Below are 16,269 nucleotides of genomic sequence, written 5' to 3' on the forward strand. Positions count from 1 at the left end.
GTGTAATAACACAATAATGCAATAATACAAATGACGATTTGGGGGATGGGAGGATGATGATGGCAACAGCCTTCCCCACGACTGCGCCTGAGCAAATGGTCCTCAATGGTGTACTGCCTCTGAACACAGAAGTTCCACTGAGCTATCGTGGAACTCCTTTCAAAGCTACCCTTTGGGATGATCTAGGTATGATGTCTGATGATCAGATCTCCCGTTATATTACAGTTCTCTATATGGCAGCCACGAGGACAGAGTGTGTCAGGTGCTGGATCAAGAAGGCACTGCTCAGCCAATCTTAATCTGCTTCTCCTCCCCCTGCATCCTTTTCTGGACATGAACTGGCCCCCAAGAAGTACTGTTTAGAAAAGGGTTAACAGCTATCCCGCCCTCCAACCCATATGCTGCAGTTCTGATACAAGACGTGGGGGAGAGGGAAGAAGGCATTTACAGGGCTTTAAAGAGATGGATCCAATCACAACCCACCGATATCTTCTAGCCCTAAGCTACTGGCCGGCACCACAACGTGGCACTGAATTCCGTTAAGTATCCGCTGTGTGAATAAGTTCTTCCTTTTGCCTCTCTGGAATCTACTACCAATCGATTCTATCAGGTGACCTCCAAATTCTAGTTATCAAACACTTAGTTGCCTTTATTCCCTTTTTCCCCGCCCCCCCCCCCCCCCAGCCTGCAAAGACTTTAGGCTTTCCATTGTACGGAAGGTGGCTCCAAATCCTTCAGGGATGGTGCACAACCACTTTCATACCCAAAAAGGTGGAGATGATGTGTCCTGTATTCCTTTTATCTAATAGTCAGTGTGGTGTAGTGGTTAGAATATTGGACTAGTAGTGGAATATCTGGGTTCAAACCCCAGCTCAGCCAGGAAGGTTTGCTGGGTGAACTTGGGTGCGTCCGTCTCTCTCAACATAGCTTATCTCATAGGGTTGCTGTGAGGATAACATAGAGGAGAAAAACAGGTTGCTTACCTGTAACTGGTGATCTTCGAGTGGTCATCTGTGCATTCACACCCATGGGATACAGTGCTCTTGCGCTGGATCGATCGGTATTGTAACAAACTCTAATGGATTTTCACGCCCAGACCTCAGGCATGCGTGGGAACCCCACCACGCATGCCCAGAGGGGTAGGTGCAGACATCCCGCCAGTTCCTTCAAACCGCTGCGAATCAACCCCTATGAAAAATTTAGAAGCTGACAGCAGCGGGGAAGAAGGGCGGGTGGTGTGAATGCACAGATGACCACTCAAAGATCACCAGTTACAGGTAAGCAACATCTTTATCTTCGACGTGGTCTCTGTGCTTCACACCCATGGGAGATTAGCGAGCAGTGGCCTACCTGGAGGAGGGTGCTGGCAGGTCATTACTGCGAAGCCGAGGATAAGGCCAAATGGCAGAGCTGCATATTGGTAGTGATGTTGACCAATTGCGAAGCATAGGTATTGGCGGTGGGACGGGTGGATGGTGAGGTGGAAGTACGCGTCCTGGAGGCTATCCAGGGAGAAGTGGCAGAATCTGCTTCAAGGACACCATGCGGAAACAGTGGTAGCTCACAAAGCAGTTTAGCGCCCGTGGATCTAAGACTGGTCGAACGCCTCCATCCCGCTTTGGAACGGTGAAATAGCGGGAATAGAATCCGCTGCCCTGTAGATGGTGGCACCGGCTCGATGGCTCCCCTGTGCAGAAGGACGGATACTTCTTCCAGAAGGGCTAGGGAAGGGGGTATGGAGACGAAGACTGGAGTAATGGGGTTCTGAATAAATTCTATATGGTAACCCTGGGTCAAGATGGACAGCACCCATTAGTCTGTGGTGATGAGGCGCCAAGTGTGGAGGAAGGGGGTTAGATGGGTGGGTTGTGACTGGAAGACATGGAAGTCAAAAACCCTGTTTGGCGGACTTTGCCTGCTTACTGTGGGAGGATTGTTGTCCCGATCCAAATCTAGGTTTCTGAAATGTGGGCTTCTGGGTCTCCAGAGGATGTACGTGGCCTCCATTGCCGCTCAGGAGACTGATAGTTTGGGGTATGTTTTTGCCAGGGTCTAGACCAGGGACGAGGCCAGTATTGCTGCCTCGTGGATGAAGAAACGCCCAGAGCATGAGAGGCTTTTATGCTTTTGTCCATGTCTTGTAATATGGTGTCTGTTGTAGTATTAAAAAGACCAAGGCCATCGAAGGGGAGGTCCTCTACGTATGTTCTTGTATCTGGCTGTAGATTGGTGTTACGTAGCCAGGAATGTCTTCGGAGAGCTATGGCTGAAGCCATTGTCCTCGAGCAGGTGTCTAGGGCATGTTTAGAGGTATTAATTTGTTGTTTTGCCAGCTCCATGCCCTTCTTTTGGATGATGCGGGCTGCCTGACGCTTATCTTCTGGAAGGTTTGCCAAGAGCTCGGAGAGCCTCTCCCACAAAGTGTATTGGTATCTACTCATACACGCTGAGTAGTTCGTGGTCTTCACCCCTAGTGCTCCAGTAGAGTAGAAACGTTGGCCAAATGCATCTAGCTTTCTGCTCTCCCTGTCTGAAGGGGCAGAATGGGTTTTCTTTGACTTGGAAGAGGAAGTGACCACCATTGAATTTGGTTGAGGATGGGCGAATAAGAAGTCCGCTCCCGTTTCCTGGACTCTATACATGTGGTCCATGCGGCATGTGGACACTGGAGCAGATGATGGTTTATCCCATGGCGCTTTAGCTGCTTGTAACAGGACCGTGGACATGGGTAGTGCTATAGCTGTCGATGTATCTAGTTGCACCACATCGAAAACAGCACCTGTAACCTGTGGTTGTGGTTGTACGACAGAAAGGCCAAGGGAGTGGGCCATTCTTTTAACGAGGTCTCCGTAGGAAGTCAAGTTTTCAAATATAGGTTGGTCATCAGCTACTGCCTGGTTTGGGGAAGGCTGGTCAGGGGAGCTGTGTACATCTGAAACCCCCGTATTCGAATCCTCATGTGCAGAGTCAGAGGAATCGGGCTCTGGTAATTGTACCGGAGTGGTTTTGATCTGACTGGTTGGATCTGTTGACGGTGGGATAGGGGGACTGGGAGGACGATATTGATCCGGTCGATGTCGAGGAAGGTCATCAGATGCATGATCCGGAGACCGGGAAAGAGATGCTGAGGGTGTCGGCCTCGATCTACGGGGTGACCGTGATCTGTGAGCAGAGTAACTATCCCAATCTGAGTAACCCGCTGGAGTCAGCCACGGCATAGATGCACGTGGATAAGCTCCATACAGATAACGTAGGAGGGCAGGAGGTGGTGGGGGTAGGAAGACTCGTGGGGATCTACTCCTAGAGCGGGAGCGTCTTGGAGACAGCATAGTATCTCATCTCTGTGAGCCGCCCCTATCAGCCCCATCATTGATATCGAAAGGCTGATCTTCAGCAAACAGACGGGGAGGATGACGTTGAGTGTTTGGAGGGATCTGTCGATGCCGACCTGCATCGATATCAGTGCGGAACTCTGAGATTGTAGACGTCGATGACTGAGCAGAGAGAGAACAATCCGTACCCAGGGGACGACTGAGGATCTCGACATTATCGATGTCGGAGAAAGGACGCATGTCAACCAGTGTGTCATGGTCTAGCTGGTGTATTGGAAAGTCCATCAGCTGGATGGTTGGTATCGGTGTAGCAACTGGAGCTTCCAATGCCAATACTGTTGTTGGAACAGGGGGCACCTTAGGGGCATTACTCAGTGCAGGACCCGCGACTTTTCCCGCCTTTGACGCCTTTAGGGCCTTAGAGGAACCCTTTTTGGCGGACTTGTGCTCTTTACCCAATTTCTCCTTTTTCTTCTTCATGGGAGTGGATGCAGAAGACTGCACCGTCGGTACCAGATGTTTCGATATCAACTGGACAATGTCGGAGGAGGATTTCGAAGCCAGAGCCATTGATGTCAATGGTATCACTGGTACTTCTGGATCCATGGCAGAAGTGGGATTTAGCGCCAATTCTAGTAACGCCACCCGGAGACGCGCCGCTCGGTTCTTCCTAGTTTGACTGGAGAACTTGGCACAATGCCTGCAGGACTCCGGTTGGTGTGTCTCACCAAGACAAAAAATACAAAGAGTGTGGCCGTCCGGTGGAGCAAGCTTACTGCCGCACCCTTTACAATGTTTGAAAACCCCCCACCTTTTCTCCATAAAATAAAATGGATGGAGAAGAAAGATAGGTGAGGGGGGGCGGGCGAAGGCCAAACTGAGGTAGGACGAAAAACTTCCCCCTCAAAACTAAATAAAGTCTTTTTTCTTTTTTTTTAAAGAAAAAACAAAGAGATGAAGGAAAGGTGAAAACTAAGAGGAAAAACTGAAGAGAAATCCGAAGAGCCTCTGAGGAAAATAGCTACCAATCTGACCGACGAAGGGAAGGTGCTTCCAGCGCGGTGGAAAGAAAGGAACTGGCGGGATGTCTGCGCCCACCCCTCTGGGCATGCGTGGTGGGGTTCCTGCGCATGCCTGAGGCCTGAGTGCGAAAATCCGTTAGAGCTTGCTACAATACCGATCAATCCAGCGCAGGCGCACTGTATCCCATGGGTGTGAAGCACAGAGACCACATCGAAGATCTATATATAGAAGACCCTGATACCTGGGTGACCCAAGCTAGTCTGGTCTTGTCAGATCTTGCAAATAAAGTGGGGTCAGCCCTGGTTAGTACTTGGATGGGAGACCAGGGGCAGGCAGTGGCAAACCACCTCTGTCTCTTGCCTTGTAAACCCAAAGGGGCCGCCACAGTTCAGCACTTTCTACCTCTACCACACACAAATGAAAACTACACACCTGCCACCCTGAATTCTTTAGAAGGGCAGCATAAAAACATGACAGATACCTGTGAATTCTTTTTTGCACCGATCTCGGACGCTGGTTTCCAGATTTTCTAGTTGGATCTGAACTTTTTTGTAATCCCTCAGAGCCTGTTTGCTCTTCTTCCTGAAAGCAAGGGGGAGAAAAAAGGCTGATATCGGGGCTCCTGGCCTTGCTCTTAAATTGTGCTAGAAACCCAGCCACTTTTTAAAGCACAAAACCAAAGTATGTAACTGGGAATGAACTGTGGAGAATTCATGCTGTATACATCTAATGAGGGAAAGGTCATGCCTCAGTGACAGAGCATCCGCTTTGCATGCAGAAGGTCCCAGGTTCAATCTCTGTCATCTCCAGTTAAAAAGGAGCTCATAGCAGGTGATGTGAAAGACCTGAGACCCCGGAGAGCTGCTGCCAGTTAAGAGCACACAATACTTTCATCTACCAATGGTGTGACCCAGTTTAAGGCAGCTTCATGTGCTGAAGGCTTCTGGACATTAATTGGGCTTGAGGGATACTGGAAGGACTGGAATCAAGGGGACATGTGCCAAGGCAGGCACTGATCTGTAACCTCAGAGAGAGATGCATCCCCAGATGGAATGGGATAAAAAGCAGAGAGAGAGAAGACTTTTGACGCAAAAGAAGAAGAAGAAGAAGAGGAGGAGGAGGAGGAGGAGGAGGAGGATTGGATTTATACCCCGCCCTTCACTTGGAGTCTCAGAGCGGCTTACAAAGTCCTTTCCCTTCCCCTCCCCACAACAGACACCCTGTGAGGTGGGTGGGGCTGAGAGAACTCTTGACACAAACTGCTCTTTTCCAAGGACAGCTGTGCCAGAGCTTGTGACTGACCCAAGGTCATCCAGCCAGGTGCAAGTGGAGAAGTGGGGAATCAAACCCGGGTCTCCCAGATTAGAGTCCGCACACTTAACCACTACACCAAACTGGCTCTCTACATTTTTAAGTGATCTTCTCCACCTGGCCGTCATGGAGATGTGCAGCCAAGGCCCATGATAGGCAACTGGGTCTGGTTAAGGGGCAGAGGAAACGACTGCTCATTTCAACGTGCCTGGGGTCAGCGCTGTAGGTCACACACTGGCTTGTGCCGCTAGCATGGGATGTGCATGTGCGCAATTCCTATGTGGAGGAGGAGGAGGAGAAGATTGGACTTATACCCCAGCCCTTCACTACCCAAAGGAGTCTCAGAGCGGCTTACAAACTCCTTTCCCTTCCCCTCCCCACAACAGACACCCTGGGAGGTAGGTGGGGTGGAGAGAGCCCTTGACAGAAACTGCTCTTTTTCAAGGACAGCTCTTATCAGAACTACGGCTTGCCCAAGGTCATCTAGCCAGGTGCAAGTGGAGGAGTGGGGAATCAAACCCGGTTCTCCCAGATTAGAGTCCGCGCACTTAACCACTACACCAAACTGGCTCACTTTATGCCTTTATGCAGGCGCTGCATTGAATCTTATTGTAGGCATGGCATCTATGCTGTAATCTGTACTTCACAGTGGCAGAAAGCAGTGGGGCTATATAGTGGTATGTTACAGGCTGAACTTGTGGGCAGGCCCTTTATACCCCTCTAGCTTTGGAGTCACCGCTAGTGAAGGGGAAGAGGGCTCATCCTCGACAGCAGAGGCTCATGGGCGGGTCACGGGGAATACATCCCTCCTCCCACCACTGTGTGCTGCTGAAGCGGGAGGGGGAGTGTGGTGCCCTCACTGGAAGATGACAGGAGGTGTTGACAGAGACAGCGGGGGCTGAAGCTGCCGCCCTGCGGAGGCGCGCAGTTACTGAATGGGTAGCGGAACCCAGCATGGAGAGGTGATAACAACACTCGCGGGAACCAGGTTCCGGTGCCCATTCCTTAGCCGTCTACCTCCACATCTCCCTTGCTGCCTCTCGACACGCCTTTGGTAACAGCATCACATCACCCTCAGCAGTGTTGGAGGAGGGCGACAGGAATCTTCCAACCTAGTGCCCCCCCTGCTGCGCAAGATATATATGGTGCCTGTTTGTTTCTTTATTGCCAGGAGAAGAAAGCAGTACAAGGTTCTAAGGAACCTAAACAGACCTCTCAAGGAAGGGCCATTAGCAGATTCCTGGGCTGCCAAAAAGCAGAGCACCAGTGCAGGTGACTCAACTAGCTTCTCTAAGGGCCAAGCGATATGTGACAGCGTTCCTGTGGTTGACACGAGAACACCGCTGCCATTTTAAAATGCCACAAGGGCCCAACCTGCAGCACGGTGCTCTCCCCCCCCCCCTGTGCTTTTTCCAGTGCCAAAACAGCCAAAGGGGAGCTGGTTTTCCTCCCCCATGGCTCTTTCAGCACTTGAAAAGGTTCAAGGCAGTGGGAGAAATGTTCTCGCAGCATTCCGAAATGTCTTTAAAATGGCGGTCAGCCTACCCGGATGACTTTTGAGTTTGGCTCTTAAGCCGCAGAGAGTGCTGCCTGGCGGGGCCTACGGAGCAGGATCTTGCTCGCAAGAGGTTCCTGCTTTCCTTTCCTTTCTCACCTGTAGATGTAAACAATGATTAGCACGACCAAAGCCACAAAAGAGGCTCCCACGCCCAAGCCAATCTGGGCCTCCAGGGGGAAGGTGAGCTGACTCTCCGTGTCGTACTGCACACGACCCAGTCGGAAGTTTTTGTTCCCCATCTGAACCTGCAGGAGGAAGGAAGGATGCAGAAGTGAGCTCCATTGTGGGTCTCCAAGGATCCAGGGCACCTACTGCTAAAGGGGATGAAGAGAATATTTGGGCAAGCAGATTAAGTAGTGGCTGTTGGAGAAGACATACATTCTCATGTCTCAACAAGCTGGCTGGATTCTGGCGTCTTGATAAACTGCGGTTGGTGCAAAACTCTGGCTGCTCTACAAAACCTAATTTGTCATTCAGTCTTCGGTTTGTTTGTTTGTTGCCTCTCTCCCACTTCGCAGCAGGGACGATATCCTCTCCATATTGTCATCTCTGTTTCTACTAGGCAATGTTAATTTTAAAACCCCCCACACAATTTATAAATTCAGACCACAACAAACCACAATTAGTACGAACCAGCTACAAACCCTAGTTCAAAACCCAGGTTTGATGCCAACCAAGAACTCATATTTAGTTAAAGCCTCTACATTCTGGTGTCAAAATTAACTGGGGTTTGATCAAAACATGGTTTATCAATCATGGCTGACCATAGCATCTGAACCCAGCCTTTGGCATAAGTAACCAGAGCAGGCACCAACCCCATTTAATTCTCTTCATGTGACACTTCTTCAGATCCCTGTTTGGTGCATAAGACCCACTCCCCATGTCATTAACAGAGAAGGCTCTTAGAAGGGGGAAGCTGAGCTGCTCATTGCCTGCAAATCTAGCTTAGAAAAACACCTGCAGTTCAAGTGAAACCTTCCAGACGCACAATGGGGGGGGGGTGTCAAACTTGACCTGTTTTAACAGATTGTATCTGTCGGCTTTGCAAGTTCATCCATTATTAATAAAACCACGCATTTACGGCGGGGGCATTCGGCCTAAGCTGAGGCTTGACCTCGGCTGTGGCAGGATTGGGGCTGATAACGGAAATGCGGCTAAGGGGAGCACCAATTAATTACTTCAGGCGAGAGGTGTTTGGCCAGATTATCCTTTGGGTTAGGCGACCCGGGGAAAGATGGCAAACTGCCTTGGGGACTGCATGGATCGATCGGCCGCTTAAGTTCTGCGACTTGGGGCTGGATCTCCAGGGCATGTCTTTCGTTGTGCCTGCCGGCGGAGAGCCACACAGGTTGGCTCAAGCTGGGGGGAGGTGGCTCCGCGTCCTGCGACTGGGGAAGGGTCAACACTGACCCTTGGCCCGGATCATGCCGCTTTCCATATTTTGCCCTTGCCATTACTTCCAACTGTAATTTAATAAAGTGGCCCATAGTTCATCCAACCTAATATTTTAAGAAATGATTGTTCTCTTCCACTTCTGAACTCATTCCAACATGCCTGTCTGTCTCCCCCACCTACCCAGATCAAACTCCCCTGTTGCCAATATCCACCCCTTACTGTGAACTCTGGCAGCGAGTCTGTGCCCTCCCGCTTGGCTCTGTGCAGAGGGGCAGGTTGCTCAGACGGGGGTTCACAGTAGAGATGGTGCTTCGTAAGGGTCTTGACTCCGCAGACCCCAATGCCGATCCTGGCTTCCACCTCATCTTTTGAAATGGCCAAGTCCAGATTCTCTCCCTGGAGGAAAGAGCACAAGGCAACCAAGGTAAGGCAGTGTCCGACTGTGAAAGATGCAAGGCTTTGGAGGAAAACTGATGGGCCAAGGAGTGGGGAGAGGAAGACCTCTTCCGAGCCTCACTGAATGGCTGCAGCTTGAGAGTTCATGTCATCAGGGAACCAAGTGTTCCATTACCTCAACAGAGATGACACTTCCGGGCTTGTGACGATAGGGTTTGGTGTGATCATCCGCATTCAGGGGCTTCAGGACGGGGTCCACCTCATAGGAGAAGCGGGATGGGTGCAAAGAGTTGAAGTCAAAGCTGAGATTATCCAACACGAACTCCAGTTTCACTTGGATGGAGGGGGGATGCGACTTAATGGCCGGCGTTTTGCACAGGATGAGGTTGGAGGAGTTAACTTCACATGGCTCTTCAAACTAGGATCAGAAATGAGGAACTGTGAATGGCTGGGCCCTGCCCATCACAACTCCGCAAACAATCTGTGCTCAAGGCTCAATCACATCACCAAGAATCCTTTTCTCCATCCACCCCTGATGCTAACTCCTGGGCTTCTTTTGCAAATGGAATAGGGCGGGATGGCAACAGAGTGCCATGTTCTGCGGAGGGTTTATCAGGCACATTCGTTCATTCCTTGCCCCGTTTCCCCACCCTCAACTCAGTTGGTTGGATCCAGCATTCTGCTTTTCCTAGGACTGTGGATCTTTTTAATCCCCACCCACCCACGCCCAGCAATCCCTTCTGCCCTGGGAAAGTTGACTTCTGGGGTAACAGGTCCAGTTTGGAGTAACAGGTCAGGGGGTTGCAGTGAGGATCATTGAACTGCAGTGACCAAGCATAGCACCAAATATTTAAGCACCTGAGTTGAAAAATTCAAAATAGCTTCCGGTCTTGTGATAGAAATGAAGTCCTAAGTTCAATTTGCGATCCTTTTAATTCTCACTTGAGGCAGCTGTCTCACTTTGCATGTGGTCCTGGCAAAGTATTGTGTTTCAGAGATATCATGTGAAGGGGGCAAGACTGGAAGCAACAGTCTCATTCAGAGATAAAGAAATCACAATAAAAATTATGGGTATATGTGGGAGATATCGAATTAGGGAAGGAGTTTTTTGTTTTTCACAAAGCACGTGAACCAGTCTCACTTTTTGTTTTGTTTTTGCTGTCAAGTTGCATCCAACTTACGGTGACCCTGTGGCGGTTTTCAAGGCAAGAGATGTTCAGAGGGGGTTTTTTTCATTGTCTCCCTCTGCATAGCAATCCTGGTCTTCCCAGCCGAATACTAACCAGGGCCGACCCTGCTTAGCTTCCGAGATTGGACGAAATCAGGCTAGCCTGGGCTATCCAGGTCAGGGAATGCCTCCTTCAAAATCAGGCCAAGGGAGGGAACAGGGCAAAAAAAAAAATTTCTGGTGCTTCCCCAGACTGACCTCTGAAGTCTCCCCCTATGACTGGGGAGCAAGCGGGACTAGACCTGGGAGAGGCCTGCTCCCAGCAGAAGGCGTAATAATCCTGGTTCATTTACCCAGTCCTGTCTGTGCAGCAAGGGAGAAGAATAATGCAGGATACTGTCCTCCACACACTGAGAATCGGTTTCATTTTTATCTGACATGCTTTTTTTAAATACCATGGTGGCCGACCTACTTGCTGGACACTACAGAGAGCATTCTCGGGGCATTCTGTTTCTGGGATAATCCTACGCCACCTCCCCAGGCCCCGGCGACGGCGTTCCGGTGGTGAAACTGTCACACGAATTTTCGGCCATTGTACAACATCAAGGTTATGCCCGTGAACTCGAATCTGCCTCCCGCCACTGAAATAGACAAACAGACACAAACGACATTGGTGACAATTACACCAATCCCTGACATCTCCCCACAGTTGTAACATTTCCCTGATCACACTGTGCACTTAAACTCCCTGGAATCACCCATTTAGGCCCTTGAACAACCTGGATAGGTGGCTTGACAGCAGTTAAAACTTGCAAGGACATCTGCTAGCTCATTTGTACGCGCAACTATACGTGCCCTGCTGAGGGAATATGTGGGTTAATTTGTGCTGTCAGCATCTGAAATACCCTGTAGGAAGTACAAACTTACACAGTAATTCCTCGGATATCTGCAAAACAAGCATGATCTAGTATATTGGGAATAATGCCAAGGCTAAAACTTTGATCCTAATCTAATGTACTTGGAATTAAATATTACTGAAACCAATGGGATTTATTTCAAGGCAGATGTGTGTAAGATTGTGCTGAATATCACGCTCATACACATTTATTTATTTATTAAATTTATATCCCGCTTTCCCAAATGGGCTCAGCGTGGGTAACAACAAAGTGCATAAACAATTAAACAATTGTTAAGATAATTTCAGTTCTTCACTTTTTAAGTTTCTAGCCATTATGGATTGTAGTCCAAAACAAGGGAAAAGCTTCTATCATTACCAAATTTAATCTACTTATCCTTTTTTTCATGCACGCTAATTGTTTTTTCCTAATTCTTCATTAAAAATTTGTGCGAAAAAGAAATGAACCTGAAAAGACGGAACTGTGTAGACATAGGCAAAGATATAACTTCAGACAGGGATGCACATTTATTCCATCTCAATAATGTATTCCAACAGGAGAAAATGGATTATATGGTTGTAATCATGCTGCTATTCGAACTTTCTAATGCCACATTTCCTGAACTGCCTTAGCCAAAGAGAAAGTTTATTCAACTGGGGGAAGAGGATCTTAGGTGGGCTGCCCTTATGAAGATTTCCTGCCCCCAATAACTAGGTAATATTTGGCAGTTTGGCTTTCACTGACTTTCTTAGAGCATCAATTAAAATTAATCTCAGTTATCATCATTATCAATATATCTAATTCTCAACATGGCCAGATCGGGAGATACTTAAATCTGGAGACTGGAGCTATGAACAGACAAGAAAGATCTTTATATAAACCTAAAGAATGCCTCAGGATTGAAAAAAAAATCTGAAATCTTAAAAAAAAAACACCCACTAAGCAGTTAATCCTTCCAAAAATAATAGAGGCAGCACCTGTTGCTTTAAAAAAATAAATCCTCTCAGGGGCCATAGCTACACCATCACAACAGTATTTCCATCCTTCAAGTCCTGGTTTCTGTCAGCAAAAGGCAGGGAAGCGGGCAGAGCCCTTCACAGAGCTGTTTTTGACCTTTAAGGGAGGATTCATCGGGGCCAGGCCCAGCAGCAGCTACTGGGTGACTTATACAACTCACCCAGGCCTGGTTGCTTGCTACTGTTCAACAGCAGCCACCTCATGGAAGCCAGTACTGTGTAGTGGCTAGAGTTTCAGACTAGGATCTGGGAGACCCAGGTTCAAATCACCATTATACTTTAGAAGCTCACGGAATGACCTGGGGCCAGTTACACATTCTCAGTCTAACTTACTTCACAGTGTTGTTGGGAAGATAAAATGGAGGGGAGGAAAATGATGTAAAGTGCTTTGGATCCCCATTGTCCATTGTGGAGGAGGAGTATAAATGAAGTTAAATAAATAATAATCAAAGCTGAAGATAGGCAGCAGGTAAAAATTAGGTGAGAAACAGCTTGATACCACCTGCACCCAGGAGGACCACCCAATTGAATCAAGTTGGAAGCACAGTGACCACAAGATGCAGGCAGGAGGCCTTAACACCACAGCCTGAAATATCTCCCTCCCTCAGCCAGACTCCTGTGTGAATGTGGCTGCTGGGCAATTTTATTACATTAGTCTTCGGGAGTCATTACCTCTGGAAGCTCTTGGACGGTTCTGCAAAGGTGACGTTGGGGTCCAGGGTGTATCTGAAGAGGGAACCCTCCAGTCTTCGTTCGTGATGCTCGTACTTGACGGTGATAGGAAGTTCCACGGATATATTGCTGTGACTCGTCTGGCACTGCAGCTTGTCCTCCTGCATCTCGGAATGACTGGGAGGGGAGAGCACAAGAAGGGAGGCCATCAAGGAACCTGCCAGCCCCAGAGACAGTGAAAAGATGGAGGAAGACGGGCTCCACAGTGGGCGGGGGAGGGAGATACAAGCGTCTCGGACACATACATGGACCGTGTGTGTGTGTGTGTGTGTGTGCGTGCGCATCTAAAGTGCCATCAAGTCACAGCTGGCTTCTGGTGAGCTGGGCCAAGGGGCTTTCAAGGCAAGCGAGAAGGAGAGATGGTTTTGCCATTGCCTTCCTCTGCAGAGTCATCCTTGGCGTTCTCCCTTCCAAGTACCGACCCTGCTTAGCTTCCAAGATGTGACAAGATCAGGCTATAACATTGCCCACCATCCCTCCATTGACCTAGTAGATTGAGCTTAATTTGAGGAAGGGGGGGGAGGAGAGGTCTCATTGATCGCCATTTGAAAGCTCCCTGAAGTGGCCAACATCAGGTACAAGCCAGGACTAAGGGGCAGGAGAGGCAGACTTCCAACTGAGGAAACAATGCAGGGACCAAAAGTCCACTTCCCTTCCCCAGCCTCTTGGTCCAATCTGCATTGTCCCGCTCCCCATGGCTTTATGTGGGTAACGCACACATTGGGAGGTGGGATTCAACCATAGATACTGATTGTAGCTTGTCCCTGAGCCAGGTTGGAATAATTCTGAGAATTGAAAGCTCCCTGAAGTGGCCAACATCAGGTACAAGCCAGGACTAAGGGGCAGGAGAGGCAGACTTCCAACTGAGGAAACAGTGCAGGGACCAAAAGTCCACTTCCCTTCCCCAGCCTCTTGGTCCAATCTGCATTGTCCCGCTCCCCATGGCTTTATGTGGGTAACGCACACATTGGGAGGTGGGATTCAACCATAGATACTGATTGTAGCTTGTCCCTGAGCCAGGTTGGAATAATTCTGAGAATGATGAGCAAGTGAAGGCAGGGACTCTGACCTATGGCAGAGGATATCCTTACAAAGTCATGAACGTGGATCAGCATGTTAAGGCAATGTCTCACGGCTGGCTCTTAGGGCCTTTTGGCGAAGGGCTTAGGTCCCCAGTCACTGGCCTGCTCCGGATCAACCTTGGCAAAACCAGGCAGCAGCTCTTACATGTAGCAAGGGAGGTGCCCAATCAGGATGCTGATTTCGCTGGGGTTTCCGGTCAACAGCTTGGATCCCGTCAGTGTCAGGCAGGTGCCTCCGGCCTTGGGGCCACGAGATGGAGAAAAGGATTTCAGCTCTGGGTTCTGAATGCCAAGGAAGAAAGGAATGAGTATTAAAGAAAAAGAGCTCCAATGCAGAAAACAGAGTTCACACCTAATTGGACAGGCTATGGTGGTGACTGAGGATTGAAGAAAAACTGGGCTGCAGCCAGCAATGTGCCAGCAGAACGAAAAGGGGGAGATGCCAGGTGACAGGCGACTGCTTTATTATCATACAAAACCCCCTACATGTTTCGCTGCGCAGTCCTCGTCGAGGGATCAAAGAATTCACCTAGTGCAATTGCTGTGGGCGGGTCCAGCCCTAGATGAATTCTCTGAGCACTCTGACAAAGTTTGCATGGCGGAACACGTAGGGGCTTTGTATGATAATAAACCAGTCGCTTGTCACCTTTTCCTACGGCACTGCCCTGTTCACGACTGGGTCCATGGTCATGGACTTCCATGAACGTTTAAGGTAGTTTGTGGAGTTTGTGCCAGTTCCTGGCCAGAAAGCAGGGATTTAAAGGGACAAGAAAGCCGAAAAACAGGGAGCACCATGTCCAGGGTTGGGGGCCACTTGAACAAGGGAAGCCCCTATCTACTGCCTGGTGATCCGGGAGAGCCCAGGCACTCACCTACCCTCCCCTGTCAACTGAGGATGCCCCTGGACTTCCCATCAGGAAGCCGGGGCGGGGGAGTGGCTGGCGGTAGAGAAGGGGTGGCCAGCAGAAGGGACACCTGCGGTGAGCCGCACAGTGGTAGCAGGGCCACAGTCGTGGGCTGCAGCAGCAGCAGTACAGCAGCCATGTCCAACCCAGGAGCCCAGGGCAGGGGTGAGAGAGGTGGCGCTGACAGGGAAGGAGGTTGCTCCAGCCTGGGGACCACATTGGTTGGGTGTCTTCCTGTGGCGGCAGCAAAGCTGGGCCCAGAGGGGAGTGGGCCAGCCCAACCCACATGTCCCTGGATTGGAGCAGCCTCCGTCCCTGCCGGCGCCACCTCCCCCGCCCCGAGGTGGGCCCGGCTACTGTACTGCCACCACGGCCCTGCTGCTGCTGCTGCGCAGCTCACCCCAGCCTCCTCCCCCGTCAGCCTCACCTGGCCACCCCTCCTCTGCTGCTGGCCTCCTCCTCCACCAGCTTCCTGGGTGAGTTCCCAATGGAAGGTCCGAGGGCATCCGAGGGCGACGGGGGGAGGGTGGGTGAGCACCCAGGCTCTCCCAGATTGCTTGGCGGCGGACAGGGGCTTCCCCTGTTGACGCAGCACCCAACCCTGGATGGGCTGCTCCCCATTTCCCAGATTTCTTGTGCAGTCCCTTTAAACTTTAAAGGGACTGCACAGGAAGGCCCAAAACAGCTGAGCACCTGGGAGCACCTCCCACTGCTCAGCTGTTTTTGCTGCTTTCTGAAAACCCCATTTAAAGGGATGGACCTGAACGGCATTTTTGCGGTTTGTGCCCATCCCTACTCTCATACATGGGTCACTTTTTTTTGTTGGAAATTCCCCCAGTTCCCAATTACAGCAGTTACTGCTATGGCACGGTGACCAAACCAAGGGGAAGTAGCAGCCTCACTACTGTGGTCTGTGGGAATTGGATTTCACAGAATTGTTACAGCTGCCACTGCCAAGATTCACCCTCCTGGCAGGTGGGGCATATTAAGAATCACTAGAGTAGATGTTAGAGGGAAGGATGACTGCTTTTCACTACGGTTAGCACATACTGTCTAAGTTTCCACCTGAGAGGGGTCTTCCAAGCAGAGGCGATTTCCAGGGGTTTCCTGTTGCCAGGGCAGCCACTGATTCAATGCTTCCACACATTGCGCATTCCCATATTTTTCCTACCCCAGTCCCCCATAGACGCCATTCTCCCCATGTCACCTGGGGGGCCTCTTGAGGTTGTTTTATGTTATTGACACTGCTATACTGATATACCATTGTATACCATTACCAATTTTGAAAGCACATCAAAGCCCCCCAATAGTGCAGAGGTGTGGGGTGCAAAATGGCCACCATGGGGGGGACTGGGGCAGGGAACATGGTATTGCTGGGGACAGGACGGGGAATGATCTGAATTTTCCTGTCTCCACAGCAGTCATCCTGGCTTCCCTGCAATCTTCTCCAAGAGA

The 16,269-nt window shown here is 50.0% G+C and overlaps 1 protein-coding gene across 1 annotated transcript in view; it reads right to left on the bottom strand.

Moving 5' to 3' along the window:
- Window positions 1-16,269, bottom strand: part of LOC107113404 (plexin-B1-like) — a 122,855-nt gene that overhangs the window by 15,830 nt on the left and 90,756 nt on the right. Inside the window, 7 exon segments of the mRNA XM_015414766.1 lie at window positions 4,837-4,937; window positions 7,321-7,469; window positions 8,839-9,015; window positions 9,191-9,433; window positions 10,656-10,824; window positions 12,768-12,944; window positions 14,055-14,191. Coding sequence (XP_015270252.1) covers window positions 4,837-4,937; window positions 7,321-7,469; window positions 8,839-9,015; window positions 9,191-9,433; window positions 10,656-10,824; window positions 12,768-12,944; window positions 14,055-14,191 — 1,153 coding nt within the window.

The sequence above is a fragment of the Gekko japonicus genome, unplaced genomic scaffold, assembly GCF_001447785.1.
Source record: "Gekko japonicus isolate JY-2015 unplaced genomic scaffold, Gekko_japonicus_V1.1 scaffold204, whole genome shotgun sequence".
NCBI lineage: Eukaryota > Metazoa > Chordata > Lepidosauria > Squamata > Gekkonidae > Gekko > Gekko japonicus.